This window comes from Pristiophorus japonicus, chromosome 24 (assembly GCF_044704955.1).
Source record: "Pristiophorus japonicus isolate sPriJap1 chromosome 24, sPriJap1.hap1, whole genome shotgun sequence".
Lineage (NCBI taxonomy): Eukaryota > Metazoa > Chordata > Chondrichthyes > Pristiophoridae > Pristiophorus > Pristiophorus japonicus.
In genome coordinates this window covers 10464502-10484564 of record NC_092000.1, presented here as the reverse complement: position 1 = coordinate 10484564, position 20063 = coordinate 10464502, and the positions used below count along the sequence as shown (strand labels likewise).

Sequence of the window (20063 nt, the reverse complement as noted above, 5' to 3'; positions counted from 1 at the left end):
ACGTCGCAAGCCACTGCTCAGGAGTGCTATCAAGCAAAATTTGACACCGAACCACATAAGGAGATGTTCGGGCAGATGAGAGGTAGGTTTTAAGAAGTGTCTTAAAGGAGGAAAGAGTTACAGAGAGGCAGTGAGGTTTAGGGAGAGAATTGTCGATTAATACTAACATTAAGTCAGTTAATAGACCATTCAACTCAGGTGAAAATACTCTGCTGTTAAGGAAGGCTGAAATCACAATGTGTTCCATGTGAATATTAACTTTTATTAAAAATGTTTGCAAAATGTGGTCAACTGTGTTATTGCTACCTGCACAGAGAAGGTGACTGGCTTGCCTTTGCTGCTACTTCAGGGGACATCAAGAAATAACCATAGACCAACTAAGAATTTTTTTTTTTTAATAACAATGCCACAGCCCACAAATTATTACATCTATTTCACACCATGCTACAGTGAGATTTAAACTCAATCTCTGTATTGCTAATCCAGTATTGAACTACTATACTGCCATAGCCTTTTGATGGAGTGTCCGGGGAAGCATTGCTAGCTGGTGCACTGATTCCAGCAGCATTGCTCTGAAAGAAGGTTGTGAAGTTGGCAGTGGTGGGATCTGATTATTGCTGAAGTGCGAATCAAACTCCGGTCACAACAGACCAATATACTCACTAAATTGACAAAATGGCTTCCGAAAATCTCCAGATTGGCTTGTCGGCCTGGATTGCCCGAGCTGGGTCTCTATTCAGTCCACACAACAGCGCAAGTTACTCAGTTGTTAGTTTTCTGTTTAGATGAATAAATGGACACCACCAGTTTTGTACCTGTAGGTCCTGATCAATCAAAATCTACCAATCGGAGCAGTCCTTTTCAGGTCAAACATTTGAAGAGCTCAAGTTGAAATCCGCTGTGGGCATAGTCCAGAAGAAGTGGCATACTGTGTGCACTATATCAAAAAGGGAGTCCATGGGCTTGTGGACCATGTACTGAATCCCCCTTTTCCAACTGGCACAACTATTCTCACCGAGCAGAGCAGAGGAGCTCCACATTTAGGTGAAACGGAATACAGATTTGCTGCATGAGGTTAACATTAGTAAATTGTATGCTCTGTTACTGGGCACAAGTCTTCTCTCCTTAGGGCACCAACTCATACTGGGATACATCCTAGTAGTAGCAGCATGCGTGAGGCGAGATAGTGAGGTTTACCATGTAAAAAAGGGGTATCATAGCATAGTCCTGTCCTCATTACAGCAGAGGTCATTGAATAAAAATCCTGGAAACCATGGCCAACTTCTCTCAGCCCTCACCCAGGAACACTACAGCCAACCATTTGGCTTTTCTGGAACGACGGCTGAGCAGTGACTGAACAGGCAACCACACTGGTCCGTGATGCTCAGTATCACAGGATAGCCCATTTACTCAATCAGTTGTAGCTCTCATCATAGGAGAGGCAGGGTTCAAATTGTCAGTCGACATCACTCGTCTCTGGTGGACTGGTAGTCAAGTACTACACACTGGAGGTGATTTAGTCTGCCTCGGAAAATGCAGGCCACGAATGATCCTGGTTTGCAGAGACACAACTCGTGGCTGAACACAGGTCAGCAGCTACAGACGAGACCCTATTCAAGAACATTGCATTCTTCCAAGGGTAAGGGTAAAATCAAAGAAAGATCACTCACAAACCACGATATTAGTGTTTTATTTGATAATTCATGTATTACAGGATTATGATTTTCTATCATGGTCTAACAATCTCATGTCGCTGTAATAAAATCTACACACAACACAGATGAACAAAGGCCTACCCATTCTACAGAAACATTTCTAGGTTACACTAAACTACGTGTTGGTAAAATCCTCCAGCAAGGGTTGGATCAGGATAGCTGTAAATGGGTTAACCAGAATAGTTCAGGGTCACTAAGGCGCCTCATTTGTAAAGTAGGAAGAGGAGGGGAGATTTTACAACCACAAAAGTCCAAATGCAGAATAAAAATTCTGCCCGATGCATTGCACCAATTGTGTAGGGAAAACATTTACAAGTGTGGTCTCGCCAGAGCCCAGTTCATCAGGCGAGAGCGACGATTCCCAAAAGTATTTGTTCACAGTTCGCTCACCCACAACCCCAGCTGCAAGGACGACAGAAAAAGGAACCAATTACATGAGGATAATCCCAAACTCTCAAATGGGATCCAAATTAGGAACTCTGAACTGTTCCATTCAAGTTTCACCAGTTACACTGAGCCGCCTGCCCAGCTAATCGCGGATCAATTATCCTTGCTGTCAGCCATCGCTGTGATAATTTATCACATTAAACCCTTACCCACTCAATTTTTTTAAAATCCTTTTTACTGTAGAAATATTCTACAAAAGCTGCCTAATTGAGGAGGTCGAGGCTAAAGTTGTTTGAAGTCATGCCTGCTCTGTAATACTCAATTAGGGATCACACTGACACAGGATTGCTGGCGCAAGAGTTTACACACCTTGTAGAATTACAGGCTGCACACACTGTGCCAAGATTCAGCAATCGTTTACTCCAATAAACCCGACAATACACTGCGAGTGTTCCTTCAGCTGTGCACAGTCAACGACTCGCTCAGGCCCGATATAACTCGAGAGTTCCACACCGCAGAACTCCCAATAACTGACCATCACACAGAGGTATTCTATATATATTGAGCAGAGCTTCGTGGATCAGAATGGGTGCCAATGTCTAGTTTCTGGCTTGTCAGAATACAAATTTTCTCCTTCCCATTGGCATGGGTTAAGAGGTCTAAATCAGACAGCCCTGCCACAAATTGATTATTTTGAGATACTGTTTGATGTCCAGGTCAAGCAAACACACAATGGCGCAAAGCTGAGGTGTGTGGTTTCGGAGTAGAAACATTAAGCAGCAAACAGCCCAAGGCCACCCTAACTATACAGAAGTCACACCAGGGTGCAAACAAGTTAGGTCATACGGGGATTTAACCAAAAAAGATTCCCAGGATAAAGTCACAATCCCACAAATAATCCTTGGGAGACTGGAGGATGTGTGGCATCATCCTACAGCCACAAAAACTAAAACTGACTAATAGCTGAATATTTACCCCTAATCAGATCAATCGGCATAGGTGTGGCTGCTCTCTGTATACAGGCACTTCATATACTCCTGTACAAAACTAGAAACTCGGGTCACAGTTGTTTGGGGCTGAAAGTGTGCGTGTGGGGGGGCTAGGCGGAGAGACGACAATCGTCTCAGCCACCAGTTACTAATGGACGGTATTATGGCTCACTTGGGGGGAGAGGGGGGGGTGCATTAACTGAGGCACCATTCACTTGTCTTGGGCTCCTGCTCCTGTCTGTGTGCAGTAAAGGCAGTGCTCAGTCAGCACTAAAATCCAAATATTCTGTTTTTTTGGGAACTGTAGGAATTGATTCTTTTGTAGTGGTGGGATAGAAAGAGGTCATGTGTGGCTCAGATTTCTTTTGGACTGGAAAGCAAGGGGGAAATGGATGTCTTATATAGAGGTACTTATACACAAGTATACAGAACACAATGAACAATATTTTGAGATTGGATTCACAATGTAGCACTTTGGTGCAATTAAGGGGCGGGGGAGAGGGGAGGGAGATAGACATGAATACCTCAGCCCCAGGCAACCACTCCAGAGTCAAAAGTGTCAATCTGGCTGTGGGCGAAAGGGAAGGAGGGAAACGACTACAGAGATGGTCACAGGACCTTTATTTATAGCCTTTAAACTAATCATCAGCAATTACGTGCAGTGTTCCAGTATGGAAGTGAAGAGTTACTTATGATTGTGCCGCTGAGTGAGATGCAAACGATGGAACAGGAACAGAATGTTCCTTCAGACTGCGGAGTTAACACTCCTCCGCTTCAAAAATAGAAATCAAGTTAAAGGAATATTCACAACATACATCGCTGCTGCTGAAGTTTGTACAGCAATGCTTCCATGCGGATAGACTAGATTCCACACTTCCTACACAGTCAACCCTTCCCAGAGACATTACTGAGAGAGTGTTCTGTTGGTGTCCTGCTCCTTGTTGAATTTAAGCTCATGTTAAAATATGAAACCTACGCTCCCCCAGTTGACAAATCACTTCACACAAGTGGAAAATTAAACCTCCACTCGGTAAGCAATGAAGCAGTCACCTGCACAGAATAAAACTAGAATCTCAAAAAAAGGCACCCATGAACTCCAGAAGCTTTGTAAAAATGGGACAGAAATGCGTTTGTGTACGAAGTAACAGATAATTCAGCCATTGGCCAGAAATCCAATCCTGCAACTCACTGCACAGAAGCACAACCAATACCTCTCTTCCCCCTCCCCCCACATGTTTGGTGAAGGGCTCTTGCTAATACTAGATTTACACCTGAAATGCAAGTAAAGGAGCACCTTCAATTCTTGTATTAAGGCATCAAGGAGTTGAGATGACTTAAGACAAGGTTTTATTACAGAAGCATTCTCTCACACACACACTTGCATTACTAAAGCTACAAGCTAATCCTTTCATCCCAACTCTACCCTGATCCTCAATACTTTAGGTCACTATATCAAATACAAAATTGCCAGAGCCATCAGCATGTACTGCAACTTTGCACACTTGCTGAACCACAGAGAATCAATACTTTTTCTCTGCATCCCTGCAATTCAATTGTTTGCGTTGTTAGATATATATATTTTTATTTGTTTTACACAAAGCAAATGCATGAATGGACATTAAACTGAAGGCAGCCAAAGAACCCGGGCACAAGATTTTTGGAAAAGGAAAAGGAAAAAGGTCGACTTGCATCCTTTCCTCAAAAGTAAAACATCTTGTATGACAAGACAACTAGAATCTACAGTCAATCCGCAGAGTTTAAAGACATCCTTCCTTCTATCAGAGATTGCGGCAAACAATAATACAACTATTTCAATAGAAATATACAGAGCATTGTTGCGAGTGACAATCAGAAAATGCTGCAAAAACAGCTTAGTTCCCTATATCTGATAGAAAAGGTGAAGTTTTCATTCTCGGCAATCTACAGATTTGGAAGTTAAATCATAGGAGAGGGCGTGCTGCTAGAATTAATTTATCTGGAGTGTGGAGTACAAAATCCCACGACTAGAGAACGCTTCGACCCCCAATTCAGCAGCGTCTCTTAATATGTATAGGGTGATGAAACCCAACACACACACACACGTTTGCGCTAAAGCAGTCAGACCCGTTTTCAGAGAGTGTATGGCACCTACCATTCCAAGAGTAGCAGCACTGGTAGAGGTAGCACAGGTTGCTCCACCTACCGCCATTGCAGTTTCAACTCAACCGCGTTAAAAATAGCACCGGTCTCGTCGCACGGAGAAACAAAACTGTTAGAAATGCAAAGGCAAAGATGTAGCGGTGGCAGTCAGTCCCTCTTTAATATAAACGTCAGCATGCAAAGCGTTACCGAGTCCCATTCTTGTTGGATTCAGTGACGAGATGGCCGGTGCAGGGTTGCTCTCGGCCCTGTTGAGCAACACATTTGTTGCCGTGCTGTTCTCAGCTGCTCCACAACACAGCACTGGTTCTACCAGACTAGCACTGCTGGGTTTTGAAGAGATCCTGCAAAATTGTCAACAAAAAAAAAAAGGCAGGCAGACAAAAACAAACCCGACAGGTGCCAAGAAAAAAAGGAAAGGAATCTGAAAAATATTTGTATTTCCGCCACCCCCCCCCCCCACCCCCCTCAATTACTGTAGCTACACAGCTCATGTCAACTCTGCACAACACTGCTCCTCCACAAAATGAACCTGGAACCTTCCCACCCCCATTACAGATTTCAAAGGGGCTGGGAAGAGCATTTTCCACCCAGTCTATTGGTACTTAGTTTAGAGAAAAAAAACTTTAAATAAAAAAAAAGTCTAAATATCTAAAACATTTAGAATATTTAGTCTGTTTACACCCAAACTTGGTATTTTGTCATTTTCAAACTTCCAATTGATGGTCTCTGTTAATCTAAAACCCTCAAGTGATCTGTTTATTTTGGAGGTTAGGGATAATGGAGGAGAGTGAGAGAGACAAGGTCATATCAGAGAAAGAAAACCTCCCGTCAGCCATCTGCCCCAGCAAATGGACACATCTATACTGGAAGATGTGTTGATATCTACCTGCAGCATTTGGACATTAAACTAGTGAGGAAATCTATTGACTACAGACTCTAAATCGCAGGATCAGACAGCATTTATTTTGCCACCCCCATTTTTTTTTAATATATAAAACTTTACAAGTCTGGTATCAAGGAGTTCTGCATGTTTGTCACTTCCATGGCAAAAACAAAACACACACACGCACACACCCCCTCAGGCTTAGCTAAATCCATGGACAATACGAATTGTCCAAATTCAGAGATTGGGTTTTTTGGAGAGGGAACTGAATCTGCATTTGGTTTTGTTTTCCATCTCAAAAGTGTGTCAGTTCAAAAAGGTCGGAGGCAATGTCATGAACTCTTAGCTCCCATAGTGCATTGTGTTGGTGCTTATGGACATTGGAGAAGCCATGGAGATGGCAGGCCCGCCCATGGTGAACTGACTGTTGATTGGATAGTGGCTGCTACTGGCAATCACTCCACCCTGTCCACCGCTTGAAGACCCTAGCAAAAACAGAACAGAACAAAGAACAGCCGTAAACACAGAGTTTATCCTAGGCAAAAATCCTTACATTTTACAAGGCAACTCAATCCTTTGGAGTACTAATGTCCTTCACCAAATTTAAAAACACACCCTCTTTTGCAGCAGCTCCTCGATTCAGACAGCTAGCGGGTCGCTCAAGCAGTCGGACTGCTGGACTCCTGAGCTAGCGTCCCCTCCCAGGATTGTCTGCAGCTCTCAACCCACTCACTTTGGCTGGGCCAGTGGATGGGACAAGCCAATCGCCCAACTAAACAGACCACCCCACTTGAACCAAGAGACACAGCACTGAAAACAGCAGAGAAGAAGAAACAAGACTGAGACAATCCAGAGTCAGGGGAGAAAGGAGGAGACAGCACATTGCTTTACACTATTCCCTTCAGAAAAACATAACCCCACATAGGGCTACATTTTCAGTTGATTTATATCTAGCATATAAATCTGTTCCCATCTATGTGATAACGCACACTGTTAACCCTCTCCCTAGCACAAAGCTAGATTTAGGAGTCAACAATATGAAGCCCAGCTGGCATCAACATAGATTTTTCAAAAAGATTTTTGTGCCAATTTTCTCTTTTCCCCTCCCCTCCCGAAAAGTTGCCTTTGGCGGAGGTTTGATTCCACAGGCATTGGCTACCATGCCCGAGCAGGCCGAGACAGAGCGTCCACAGACCAGGTAACCACAGTGGTGCATGGAAGGGGAGAAGGGTGGACCTCACAGCTGAGCCACTCCCGTTCTCATGGCATCGCACGCACACATGCAAGGGGGGAGGGGGGGGGGGTCATTTCAGAGTGAGCAGGAACCGTGGTCATTTGCCTCTCCCTGGTCCAGAGGTCCATTGTCGTACCAGGACCTCCCCATTGGTTTTAAACAAAACTGTAACAACCATGATTGAAACACACAAACTACATACAATTAAAAAAGATTTTTTTTAAAAAAGCAAGTTAGTTAACAGAAATAGCAACATTTAGAGGACTCTAACTATGAGATTGTAACTCCACTTGGTAACTGGCCAGTGAAAAAGTTAAAGCTACAGGGTCAGACATTGCAGGAATGCTCATTAAAAGTTAACCAATTAAAAAATGGAATAAAGCTTTGAAATGTTGAATGTGATTATTCCGTCTGATTGAGATAAATTCAGTCTAACTTTATAGCAGGGTTTGGATACCAAGGCTAGCGAGATGATGGATGGAATTAGATACTGAAGGATCAAATACACAACACTTCCTACCCTCAAATCAGTTCCCGTGCATTTACCCCATGCAAGGTTTGAGTTTGAACGAAGTTTGCAGAAGCCAAGGAAACAAAAATCAGCCATCAATCAAATATATTTCTAAACAGCTTCACTTTCTGCCCAGGAGCCCTTTTAAGGAGTACTTCTGTAATAAATGTGCAGATATGCAGCCTACTGCAGGGGTCACCGGATGGAGCACAGGTATTTCACAATTTATTTTAGAAAGCTGGAAAATCAAAGTTCTGCTGGATTGTGCTTTGGTGCAGAAATACTGCTGCGGTCTCAAAGGGTTAAGGCAAGATATCATTTCTCTGAACAAGTTGACAGAAAGATCCTCTTCCATTGGGGTTACATTAAATCCTTTAAATCTCAATCAGATGCACAATGTGTGCCAAGTTTTACCACTTGTGAAATGACTGAAGGTAAATGAAGAACGAGCCTCGGAGGAGCAAGGGGTTTAACGGAGTGTCTAATTCAGTCAAGGAAGAATTCATCATGTGTACACCTCCCTGGGAGAGTCAAACTGTAATGTAGCTTGCTCTGGGGCCAGGGAGAGAGCTGGTGTAGATTTATAACCAGGTCCTATTGTATCAAAACAATGCAGTTATTAACAGCACCATAAAAAAAAAGTTAAAAAATCTAATCCCATTTCTGACAATGGTGCAGGAATGTTACTGAAGTCCTTGAGGAGCACCAAAAGGCAATGAGACCCCAAGCCAATTTACTGGTGCATCCACTTGCAATGAAGTTGCATGAACACACAGTAATGCACTTGTAATAACCATTATTTTGCCAGGGTGTTGGGTGGGAAGAGGCAAAAGGAGTGAAAATGTCTGGATCCTGTATTCATATTCAGTGCCATGTCAGAAACTATTAAATTGCATATCTGTCCAGTGTCTCAACTATCACCCGAATGCAGGCCCCAGATTATGTTAAAAAAATAATTCGCAGTGACCTAGAGTTTGGCACAGTGCAGCAATAGGCCACGTCAATCAATTACTCTTCTGTACTGTTAGCTAGTGGGAGGGGGAAACACAGCAAATTAACCTCAACATTTCAATTAGGGAGGGAAGAAGAGGGGAAAAGTACGTGTCTCCTGCACACACGATCCGGTGTTATATGGCAGCTTTAAAAAGACAATCTTCTAGTACTTGACGTATAACTGTTTCCTTGTTGAGGGACATCTTTGATGGTTGAGTTGGTTTCAGATTTTAAAGGACACCCCCCAAGCAGTATTTAGTAAGGATGGGATGGTCCAGTTACTAAAATGGTAAGCAACGCTGCACCTCATTTTATTTTCTTCACTATTTTTACATTAGAGATAAATTCTTGAAGCCAAAAACAAAGATTTGTGTTAAAGACCCTGTGGTGTCATCTTGTTTGTAAGTCAGTATTAAAAAAAACACTTATGATAGACGACCATTCGTAGGACTATGCCTTTTGGACACTCCCATATCGTTTGTTTTGTGTCGCTGTTGGAAGCCCAGACTCTTCCAATAGCGACACACATACCCACTGTGAGCTACGGGAAGACACAGGGCCTTTAATCAACACTGCATAGTTACCAGCATGCTATGAACCTTACTGACAGAAATCCGGCTTCAGGCACCCTTAGCGGCCTGCGGCCAATGGAATTCCTAAAGGGAAGGGCGCCTGGAAGATGATGCGGAGCCATGCGGCGAACAAAACAATCCCATCAACGTCATAAACAGCCAACCTTGCAGCCAAGATTCCAAATCAAAAGGCCATTCTTTCCTCTTCAGGGGATCCATTCAAGAGATGGAAGGAGTCACAAATGGAGAAACACCAGACGGTACTGATCTTTCTGGCACTTCCAGGTCTCTGCCACTGCTTAGTAAACAGAGGTTCACCAGAGTTTACCAAACACACCAGACCCATCGAGTGGCACAAGGTAGCACTTCATTAGTTAAAAAAGTACCACCAATGCAGAACAGCATCTGCAGTGTCGAGGATCCCCTGGGAGGGTTGGAACTATAGCTGTAACACTGGAGAGCTGGTCTGCATCGCAGGAGAGAGACACACACACACACAAACACACTTGCACAGGGAAATCAACTCAAATTTCAGAGACAGACACACAAAATGCTGGAAATACACAGCAGATTCAGCAATCTCCATAAAAAAAGAAAAAGGGTGAGTTAACCCTTGGGTTTGATAAATGGGCTACCCCGGAAATGGTCTTGTCCCTGTTCAGGAGCTGACGGAACTGCTGTGCATTTGCGATACTTGTGGTTGAAGATAAAATTAAAAGCCCAAGATCACCACCGGTACAGCATTAATACAACAGCCCTCGGACACTCAATAAACCCCAGGCTTCAATGAGTGTTACTGACCAAGACCTAGAAAATGGGATCTGACTGGAAGGAGGATTACAGGGATGGATTACCCAATTTGTGTTTTACTGCATGGTTGCACAGATCAGAAGCAAAGACAAGCCTGGTTGCCAAGTCAGGCTTCAGGAAACAACCATACATTGGGGCATAATGTAAAACAGTATTCCCAGAGCCTCTTGTTCATCATGAAAAGGTTATCTCAACATGGGGCACTGGCCTGGAGTCCTGCCTCCCAGGCAGTGTACAAGCATTTCAACATGTAACCTTTTCAGCATGCTACCCCGGAAATGGTCTTGTCCCTGTTCAGGAGCTGACGGAACTGCTGTGCATTTGCGATACTTGTGGTTGAAGACAGATTTAAAGTGCACCAGTTCGGGTAATTATCTCCCGTCTAAAGCAGGATTCGACAGCATGGTCTGCCCCCCCACCCATAAAGTCGAAAACAACGTTGTCATTCTCTAGGATGTGGCACTTTTGGTCTCCAAATAGATCACCTGAAACTGCAGCTCTTTAGACTGAGAGGTCTAGCACCTCAATTTAGAGACAAGACCATACAGTAACAGAAAAAAGATGGCAGGGGGAAAAAAGGGAGAGAGAAATATTGTAATAATTTTTTGCAGTTTTGCAGGGATTAACATGGATACCAAAACCTGAAGCTCACTGGTAGAGAATGTGCACAGCAAAACTCGTGATACAGCTTGCACTGTGCTCGGATAAATGCATTTAACCATTCAACAATTGAAAGTTCAGTTCTCCCCTGTGCAAAGTGCATCTTTTCAAGCAGACCAGCCCTTTATTGCACATTAGGTTCTTTGGGTGCAGTTTGCCCATCCTAGAAGGAACTGGATTGGCTGCAGGTTGCTACGGGTGCCTGGAGCCAAGCAGTTGCGTTTCCATTGGCAAGTTTCATTCCACCGGTCAAGCCTCAGAGGGATTCAGGGCCATGTCTTTACCCTGTATAAATCCTGTGCTCATAATGGATCCCAGTCTCGAGTGAGTGTGATTCACTATCCCAGTGTTGGCTGTGAAGAGAGGAGGAGAGAGAAACCTTCCAGTAAAATACAACAAAGGGAGGGAAAAGATCCATATAAAAGCATAAAGCTCATTCCTCAATAATGCATTATTAAAGTTCAACAATGTCTGGTGCCAGTGCTGTGCTCACCAGAATGCCAACAGCAGTCAGGCTAGTACAGCCGAATGTTGACAACATGTCTAGCTCATCAATAAAAGTTATGGTTAGACCAGGATTTCTATGTAGCGAGATAGAATGAAATACCCTTGAATTTCACAGGCAGTAATAGGAAGAAGGCACTCCAATTACATTGGGGTTGGATTGTAATTTCAGGGCAGTGGGCTTGCTACAGTGGAAGGAGGATCTGTACTACAATATACCCAAGTCCATTAGAATCACTCAGGATTTAATTGCAGCTTTCAAGAATCACACTTGTGCAAGAGAAGGTTCGGTATATTTACAACGCTGCACACTATGAGAAGTGTAGAAAACCACAACTTGAATCTCACTTCCCAAATTCAGGTGTGAAAATTCCACTTCTCCTCTTGCTAAAGGTGCCAATTCTTTGAGGTATGGCTGGACAAGCGCAGACCAGGCGGAACCTACCATTTACCCACACACAGTCAGAGGCCGCCAATTGCTTCTTCCTTCCTCCCTTTTTATAGGCTCCACGGAACTACATGTTTTCCCTCGACATACTCTTGTTTAAGCAGGGGTCACCTCTTCCGACTTCTCTGCCCATGACTGCCAATAGATACGAGTTAGACAATGGTGAGATCACAACTTTTCTCTCCACAGCAGTTCAGAGATGGAATGCGTAGCCATGGCGGCCTGCTCATGGTCACGACCAAACCGGTTAAATGCAACCCATTTTTGCCAGACAGATTTTTTTTGGGGGGGGGGGGGGGTGAGGAGAGAGACTTAAACCTACACCAGTTTTAAAAAATCCCTAAGTTGGCAGCGTGCCATCACAGCAGGAAAGAAACACATGAAACATACATCACCACATAGATTACAGCACATTCTGCATTACATTGTTCCTGAAATATGCAGGATTCTAGAATACATAGAACACCGTGGGAGTTTATTCCTTGATTAATGACTGGAGACAGTGATATCACTGACATGCACAGCAGGATAGGAACATAGGAACAGGAGGAGGCCATTCAGCCCCTTGAGCCTGTTTCACCATTCAATTAGATCTAGGCTGATCTGCAACCGAACTCCATATACCTGCCTTTGGCCTATATCCCTCAATACCTTTGGTTAACAAAAATCTATCAATCTCAGATATCACAGGTAGTCACTATCCGAAACTATGGCAGCCCTTGGGGGGTTAGGTACTAACAGAATTGCTGTAGACATTTTAGTGGAGTCTTTTTAAAAAGAACCCTATATACAAACTGAGGTTACACCGACCCTACAAGGAAGGGGTGCTGCACTGACCACATAATCAAGAGTGTTTTCACTTTGAAGAATAGGTTTTAGCCTATCCAAGTTCAATACAAATTTTTAAAAAACCAAAAAAGGTGCAGATTTTGATTCAGGGTCACATGCCCACCCTCTGGAATAATAAAGGTGTACATCCCAAAATTAAAGAGATATTTATTTTGTGTTTGGAAAACAGATAGTCGACCCTACTGGACTTGACTGTTCTAAATTTTAAAAACACAAAGAACTGGGATTATTCGAGAATAAACTCAGGAATTAATGGGGCGGGGGTTGGGAAAGAGGAAAGAGGAAATGAAGATGAGTTAGGATTTGCAGGGCAAAGTTGCGGTGTAGTGTGGTTGGAGAATTGGTTCTGTGCTATTTATATAGCAAATGTCCTGGATTAAAAAGGAAATATTTTCACGTAAAGTTACTTCAGTTTCTCCTCTCCACAGACTAAAATCAGGCAGTTTGACACTTTCACCAGAACTCTATGTGAGAGCAGGGATTGAGACACTGGCTTCTATTTACTTGCTTGTCCATCAGCCTTGTTGAAAAAAAACACTGCCATCAGCAACAACCAAACTGAGCAAATGTTGGGAAAAAAAGATTCAATAAAAGAGCACCATAAATTGGCCACTTGTTTTTGCTAAAACCCAACGTCACCAGTGTCAGGAAAAGCCATAAAGGAACTGTTCAAAAGTTATATTTGATACATATTCTGGTTTATGTTTGTTTATAAACAGAGAGTCACCGTTGAAGAAACTAGCTTCACACAACTTCCAAACAGAGGCAATTGGTGTTAGACAGATGTTCCAATAAAGGTACCATTAAAAAGTCCCTTTAATATTTTGCCCTATAATGTGCAAACTGCTCCATCCACCTTTAAAAGATGATAGATACACTTCTGTCCCATAGTACAATTTTACTTGAATAATGAACTGGCAGATAACTGTATGGGGCCATGAAAACTACTTTAAAAAAAGATATAATTAAAAGAAAATCTGATTGCAAGATTCAAAACTTTGTGGGTACCGCAACCCAACTATTGAAAGGGTATGTGCATACACACGCGCGAGGATTTTACATGTGGAGAAAGTTTCAAAATGAAATGTATATTCATTGACAATACATTTTGTGCATTAAGGAAGGAAGCAGAGTCTGGTGTGGGCTCCCAGAGACAGGAATCTCCAGGATCTTCATGTAAGGTGTAAAAGGTGTAAAAGGGCAAGGGTCCTCCTCCCTCCCTACCTCTCTTCCTCTTTGCCCTCCCAAAACGAGGATTGAACAAGTTGATTATGACGTCTGGGAGTTTAAAAAAAAAAATATTATTGGCCAAGTATTAGGGTGCTGTTACACAACAAGGCTGCCCGGGCTGCTACAGTTGTCTGCATTCACCAGTTCTTAATGGAGTCACTAGATTCAACCGTGCGATATGGAAAGGCTCCATCTCATCAGTGCTGAGGTAGAAGAACAGAGGACAATACTCTTTCTAACTCTCATTTTGAAGAAGTGTTGATTTCACTGATAAACACCATAGATGGTGCAGTGGAGATCATGGCACAGAACCTAAGCCCAAAGATTAATTAATGGATAGAAAAAGCCAGCAGCAGCCTACACGTGGTAAATTAGGCCATCAGCTACATAAACAGAGGCAGCACAGAATAAACAGAGGCAGCAACAGCAGACTCCTGGATTAAGAATGGCCAGAGTTGGTGAAACTAAGCTAATCAGTGACCAGCTACACAATATGACAGAGGAAAGATATACAATTCTCTCAGTAATCTAAATTTACAAGGTAGATTTACAAAAGTGATACAAGAACGGAGAGAGAGTACATCGATCAGAAAAGACCAAGCAGGCTGGGGCTCTTTTCTCTAGAAAGATTCTGAGGGGGATTGACAGGGTAGATGCTGAGAGGTCATTTTCCCCCAGCTGGAGAGTCCAGAACTAGGGGGCATTGTCTCAGGATAAGGAGTCGACCATTTAAGATGGAGATGAGGAGGAATTTCTTCACTCACAGGGTTGTGAATCTTTGAAATTCTCTGCCCCAAAGGGCTGTGGATGCCGAGTTGTTGAGTATATTCAAGGCTGAAATTTTTGGAATCTCGGGAAATCAAGGGATCTGGGGATCGGGCGAGAAAGTGGAATGGAGGTCGAAGATCAGCCATGATCTTATTGAATGGCGGAGCAGGCTCGGGGGGCTGTATGGCCTACTCCCGCTCCCAATTCTTATGTTCTTATAAAAAAAGAGGGAGGTGACCTGATAAGAGGTCTTCAAAATTATGAAAGGGTTGGATAGGGTGGACATATAAAATTTGTTTCCACTAGTTTTGGGGGGGTGGGGCGGAAAATGAGCGAGTCCAAAACTACGATAGTTACTAATAAAGACAACAAGGAATTCAGGAGAAACTGGTTTGCTCAGTGGTGAGAATATGGAACTTGCTACCACAGGGAGTGGTTGAGGAGAGTAGCACAGATGCATTTAAGGGGAAGACACGAAGGAGAAAGGAACAGAAAGTACGTTGATAGGGAGAGATGAAGTAAGGTGGGAGGAGGCTCAGTGGAGCATAAACACTGGCACAGAATGAGATTGGGCCGAATGGCCCGTTTGCGTTGCAAATTCTACTAAATAATAATGGTGAATGCCTATCCTGCAGCAGAGGCTGCAATATATCTGTTAAAATGGGACACCTGTAATCTATACTCCAGCAATGCACTTACTTTCCAAACTTTTCAGTCACAGAGCTGCAGGGACACTGTCCTGCCGTTTTTTGAAACAAAAACAGTGGCACATATGGCTCTGGCTGAACTGAAGCTCAGGGGTTTGAGGACAATACACAAACCCAATGAACCACCTGCCCATTTCTCGGCTTTGATCAGCAGCTCACTCACCAAGTTATTCAGTTTGTATTTCATTGAGGGATAGCTTCTCTCATTTCCCTCGGAGTCTAACTTAATACATTAATGAAGGAGTGAAGATCCTAGGGCTAAACAGAAGCTGCAAAATGTGAGAGATCTTCAGATCATTTAGCCAGGAACACCGAAAATAAAAGTTGCACCGGTCAGCTAAAGTAGTGACGCTTTAAACCACATCCACTGTTCAACAGTGCAGTACCATTAACAACTGGGACGCCTCTGGTAAGACATTAGGTATCACATGGGTGCACAAACCCATCCAACCCTGCCCCCTCCCAACAATATCAGGCAGTGACAAATGTGATTTGCTCAGCATATTTACCATTTCACCCACTCCAAGACGGTCACTGGTTTAGCAGATTGGGCCAATTTAAAAATAAAACTCAAGACAGGAACAGGCCACTAGTTAAAGATCAATAGGTCAGCTTCCCTCTTTAAAAACTATGCTGCAATTAGTTAAAACTTTGACCCCTCTCAACAAAAATAAAAAGCAGTCCAGGATTCTTCCTCTTCTCCCTTCATAGTGTTCTAGAAATAGCCCCAAGAGAAAATGCTGAAAACATCCAGGGAGTGAGTGTATGAGTAAGATATGCATATTTAATATGCTCACTGCACAGGGGCAATCGTTCACCTCAATCAGAACTGCTAGAGTGAAAGTCAACAGGAATTGATGTGGAGGAATCATTCAATAGGAAATCTCTCTCTTTAATAAACTCACAGGCTTCAACAGTGTTAAATGGATACTTTTGCAAATACGCATCAGCTTCACAGGTTTACGCACCATTATAGATTATCTACGCCCAGGCCTCATCCCCCTGTGAGCTGGCTGACATGACAAGGCACAGGATAGACATTAGGCATTTTCCTGTAGTGAGGTGGGGACAACTGGAGAGAGAGAACTAGGCTGGATTACATCTCAATACAATTGGATTAGCAGAACATGGGGCATAGATTTTTCACCCAGCCTCTTTAGGAGTTGGTGGGAAAGAGTTGTAGTTAGATGGTTTATTTTCATTTTCAGATGGAATATTACCCTTGCAAGTTACTTTTGAACCCTTGCCCAATTGGGTCTCCCATTCAAGGCCAGAAGGCAGGCAATCTGCGCCCCCCCCCAGAAAGTACTCCTTGTCTCACAACATCCCCAATCCCATGGGGAAGTATCTGGCCACTTCAATATTCCCATAAAAAGTCTTGGGTCAGCAGGGAAACACTGGAGTCTTGTGCTGGATGAGATTCCTGAGCAATCTGGCCATGGGAATGAGACGGACATTTTTCTGATGCCGTATATTTCAGGCGGACAGTATAAAAAAAATGACTCCAAGCCACATAAGTAGAAATTAGCGCAGGTGACCAAAAGCTTGGTCAAAGAGGTAGGTTTTAAGGAGCATCTTGAAGGAAGAGGGGTAGAGGGGTTTAGGGAGGGAGTTCCAGAGCTTGGGACCCAGGCAAGAGAAGGCACGGCCACCAATGGTTGAGCGATTATAATCAGGGATGCAAAAAGGGCAGAACAAGAGGAGTGCAGACATCTCGGGGGATGGGTGAGGTTGTGGGGCTGGAGGAAATTACAGAGATAGGGAGGGGCGAGGCCATGGAGGGATTTGAAAATTGAGGAGAATTTTGAAATCGAGGCGTTGCTTAATCAGGAGCCAATGTAGGTCAGCGAGCACAGGGGTCATGGGTGAGCAGGACTTGGTGAGAGTTACCCTGCAAAACACTAGCGCAATTGGGAGCAAAATCCAATCACAAATCTAGGGTTTGGTTTATCTTATTTGAACGGTTATAAATCTGCTGGCAGACGTTCAGACAATTGGGATAGAGACTAAAACTCCAAACCAAAGTATAACCTCCTGTAGCCAGATGTCAGGATCTAGAAAGTGGAATTCTACTGTGATGACTGGCACTCCAGCTCCCCCCCGATTTAGAATCTGTGTCATCGCCACACAAGACTCTGACAGAAATGCAAACACAAAATGTGCCAAGTTGAAACTTGGCACCTGTGAACTGAGCTTCCACCCAGAGACGGAGCTCCCGAAGACCAAATTTGCTGCGTCAATTTGTAGGAGATGTTGTCACCTGCTGTCTTGGGTGAACACGTGTTCTTGAATCAGAACACAGGAGAGTGCCACTTAAAGGCTTGCAGCCCCTTTGCCTGGAAAGCCAAGATGGCAGAGGAGGGTCAAGTTAAATGAACAGAGGAGGGTTACGTTAAATTAATAACTCTCCATAGATGCTGCCTGGCCTGCTGAGTTTTTCCAGCATTTTCGGTTTAGATTTTAAATTTATCTGCATCTGCAATATTTTGCCTTTTGTACATTGAAATTAATTTGGTTGGGAGTTTGATCAACTACGCACGACTGTTCATGTTCCCACGCAACGTTGAAAACTCCTACAACCGTCAAAACTGCTGAACAGGAGATTATTCTGTACCTACCTAATGGAATCAGATTGTTGTGGCTGACTGCAGATCCACTGGCAATTACATTGCTCAGGTCATATGCCGTCGGGACTCCTTTAAAAAGGAAAAAGCAGAGCATCATACATTCCATTGTTGCCCCATCAGCAATGGCAATTTAGCAGGGGTTATAAAACGTCAGCAGCAGGGGTTATAAAACGTCAGCATTAGATCCCTCAACAAACTCATTCCGTCTATACCTCAGAACACAGAACTAGCAGCATCTCACTGTACACGGTTACCAATTCCATGATGAGGATATGCTATTCGTGGTTCAGATGTTAAAAATTTGTGTGTTTAAAATAAAACAACAGCAATCATCTACTCAGCAGGAATTCATCCCTCTAATGGAAAGCATTCTCCACATATAACTACAGGAGCAACAACTAATAGCAGGCGCCTGGTATATTCTCACCAATTGACAATGGGCCAGATTTTGCAGCAGTAGGGCATCCAACTATTTGCCCCTGAACCCTTCAGCTCAAAACATTTTTGCCCGTTAAGTTTCTGAAAGTGCAAGGCGCAGCAAAGGAAACAGGGCATCTGGAACCAGAGTGGAAAGGGTAACCAACTGTGCATCTCCTCAACCAACCAGATTGAAGGATTAAACAAACATTGGAAGGACGGAGAAGGAAGTGTACATTAGAGTGGGTTAATTCAATGTCAAATCAGGTACAAAAAGAGAAAGAGGGGAGGGGAGGGGAGGGGAGGAAAGGGGAGGGGAGGGGAGGGGAGGGGAGGAGAGGAAAGGGGAGGGGAGGGGAGGAAAGGGGAGGGGAGGGGAGGGGAGGGGAGGAAAGGGGGGAGGAGAGGAAAGAGGGGAGGGGAGGAGAGGAAAGAGGGGAGGGGAGGAAAGGAAAGAGGGGAGGGGAGGGGAGGAAAGGAAAGAGGGGAGGGGAGGGGAGGAAAGGAAAGAGGGGAGGGGAGGGGAGGGGAGGGGAGGAAAGGAAAGGAAAGAGGGGAGGGGAGGGGAGGGGAGGAAAGGAAAGAGGGGAGGGGAGGGGAGGGGAGGAAAGGAAAGAGGGGAGGGGAGGGGAGGGGAGGAAAGGAAAGAGGGGAGGGGAGGGGAGGGGGAGGGGAGGGGAAGGAAAGAGGGGAGGGGAGGGGAGGGGAAGGAAAGAGGGGAGGGGAGGGGAGGGAAGGAAAGAGGGGAGGGGAGGGGGAGGGGAAGGAAAGAGGGGAGGGGAGGGGAGGGGAAGGAAAGAGGGGAGGGGAGGGGAGGGAAGGAAAGAGGGGAGGGGAGGGGAGGGGAAGGAAAGAGGGGAGGGGAGGGGAGGGAAGGAAAGAGGGGAGGGGAGGGGAGGGAAGGAAAGAGGGGGAGGGAGGGGAGGGAAGGAAAGAGGGGAGGGGAGGGGAGGGAAGGAAAGAGGGGAGGGGAGGGGAGGGAAGGAAAGAGGGGAGGGGAGGGGAGGGAAGGAAAGAGGGGAGGGGAGGGAGGGAAGGAAAGAGGGGAGGGGAGGGGAGGGAAGGAAAGAGGGGAGGGGAGGGGAGGGAAGGAAAGAGGGGAGGGGAGGGGAGGGAAGGAAAGAGGGGAGGGGAGGGAGGGAAGGAAGAGGGGAGGGGAGGGGAGGGAAGGAAGAGGGAGGGGAGGGGAGGGAAGGAAAGAGGGGAGGGGAGGGGAGGGAAGGAAAGAGGGGAGGGGAGGGGAGGGAAGGAAAGAGGGGAGGGGAGGGGAGGGAAGGAAAGAGGGGAGGGAGGGGAGGGAAGGAAGAGGGGAGGGGAGGGGAGGGAAGGAAAGAGGGGAGGGGAGGGGAGGGAAGGAAAGAGGGGAGGGGAGGGGAGGGAGGGAAGGAAAGAGGGGAGGGGAGGGGAGGGAAGGAAAGAGGGGAGGGGAGGGGAGGGAAGGAAAGAGGGGAGGGGGAGGGGAGGGAAGAAGAGGGGAGGGGAGGGGAGGGAAGGAAAGAGGGGAGGGGAGGGGAGGGAAGGGAAAGAGGGGAGGGGAGGGGAGGGGAGGGGGGAAGTGGGGAGGGGGAGGGGAGGGAGGGAAAGGAAGAGGGGAGGGGTAGCTGAGGATGGGGATGG

The 20063-nt window shown here is 45.0% G+C and overlaps 1 protein-coding gene across 2 annotated transcripts in view; it reads right to left on the bottom strand.

Moving 5' to 3' along the window:
- Positions 1-6174: 6174 nt before the first annotated feature.
- The window catches only part of carm1 (coactivator-associated arginine methyltransferase 1), a 75767-nt gene continuing 61878 nt past the window's right edge, over positions 6175-20063 (bottom strand). Inside the window, exons 14-16 of one of the 2 annotated variants that reach the window (XM_070867222.1) lie at positions 18021-18098; positions 11181-11249; positions 6175-6601 (exon numbers count right to left, since the gene is read on the bottom strand). In XM_070867222.1, the coding sequence (XP_070723323.1) occupies positions 6459-6601; positions 11181-11249; positions 18021-18098 (290 nt within the window). In that variant the 3' untranslated portion in view covers positions 6175-6458. The remainder of the gene's footprint in view (positions 6602-11180; positions 11250-18020; positions 18099-20063) is intronic. The other variant, XM_070867223.1, reaches the window with a different exon arrangement.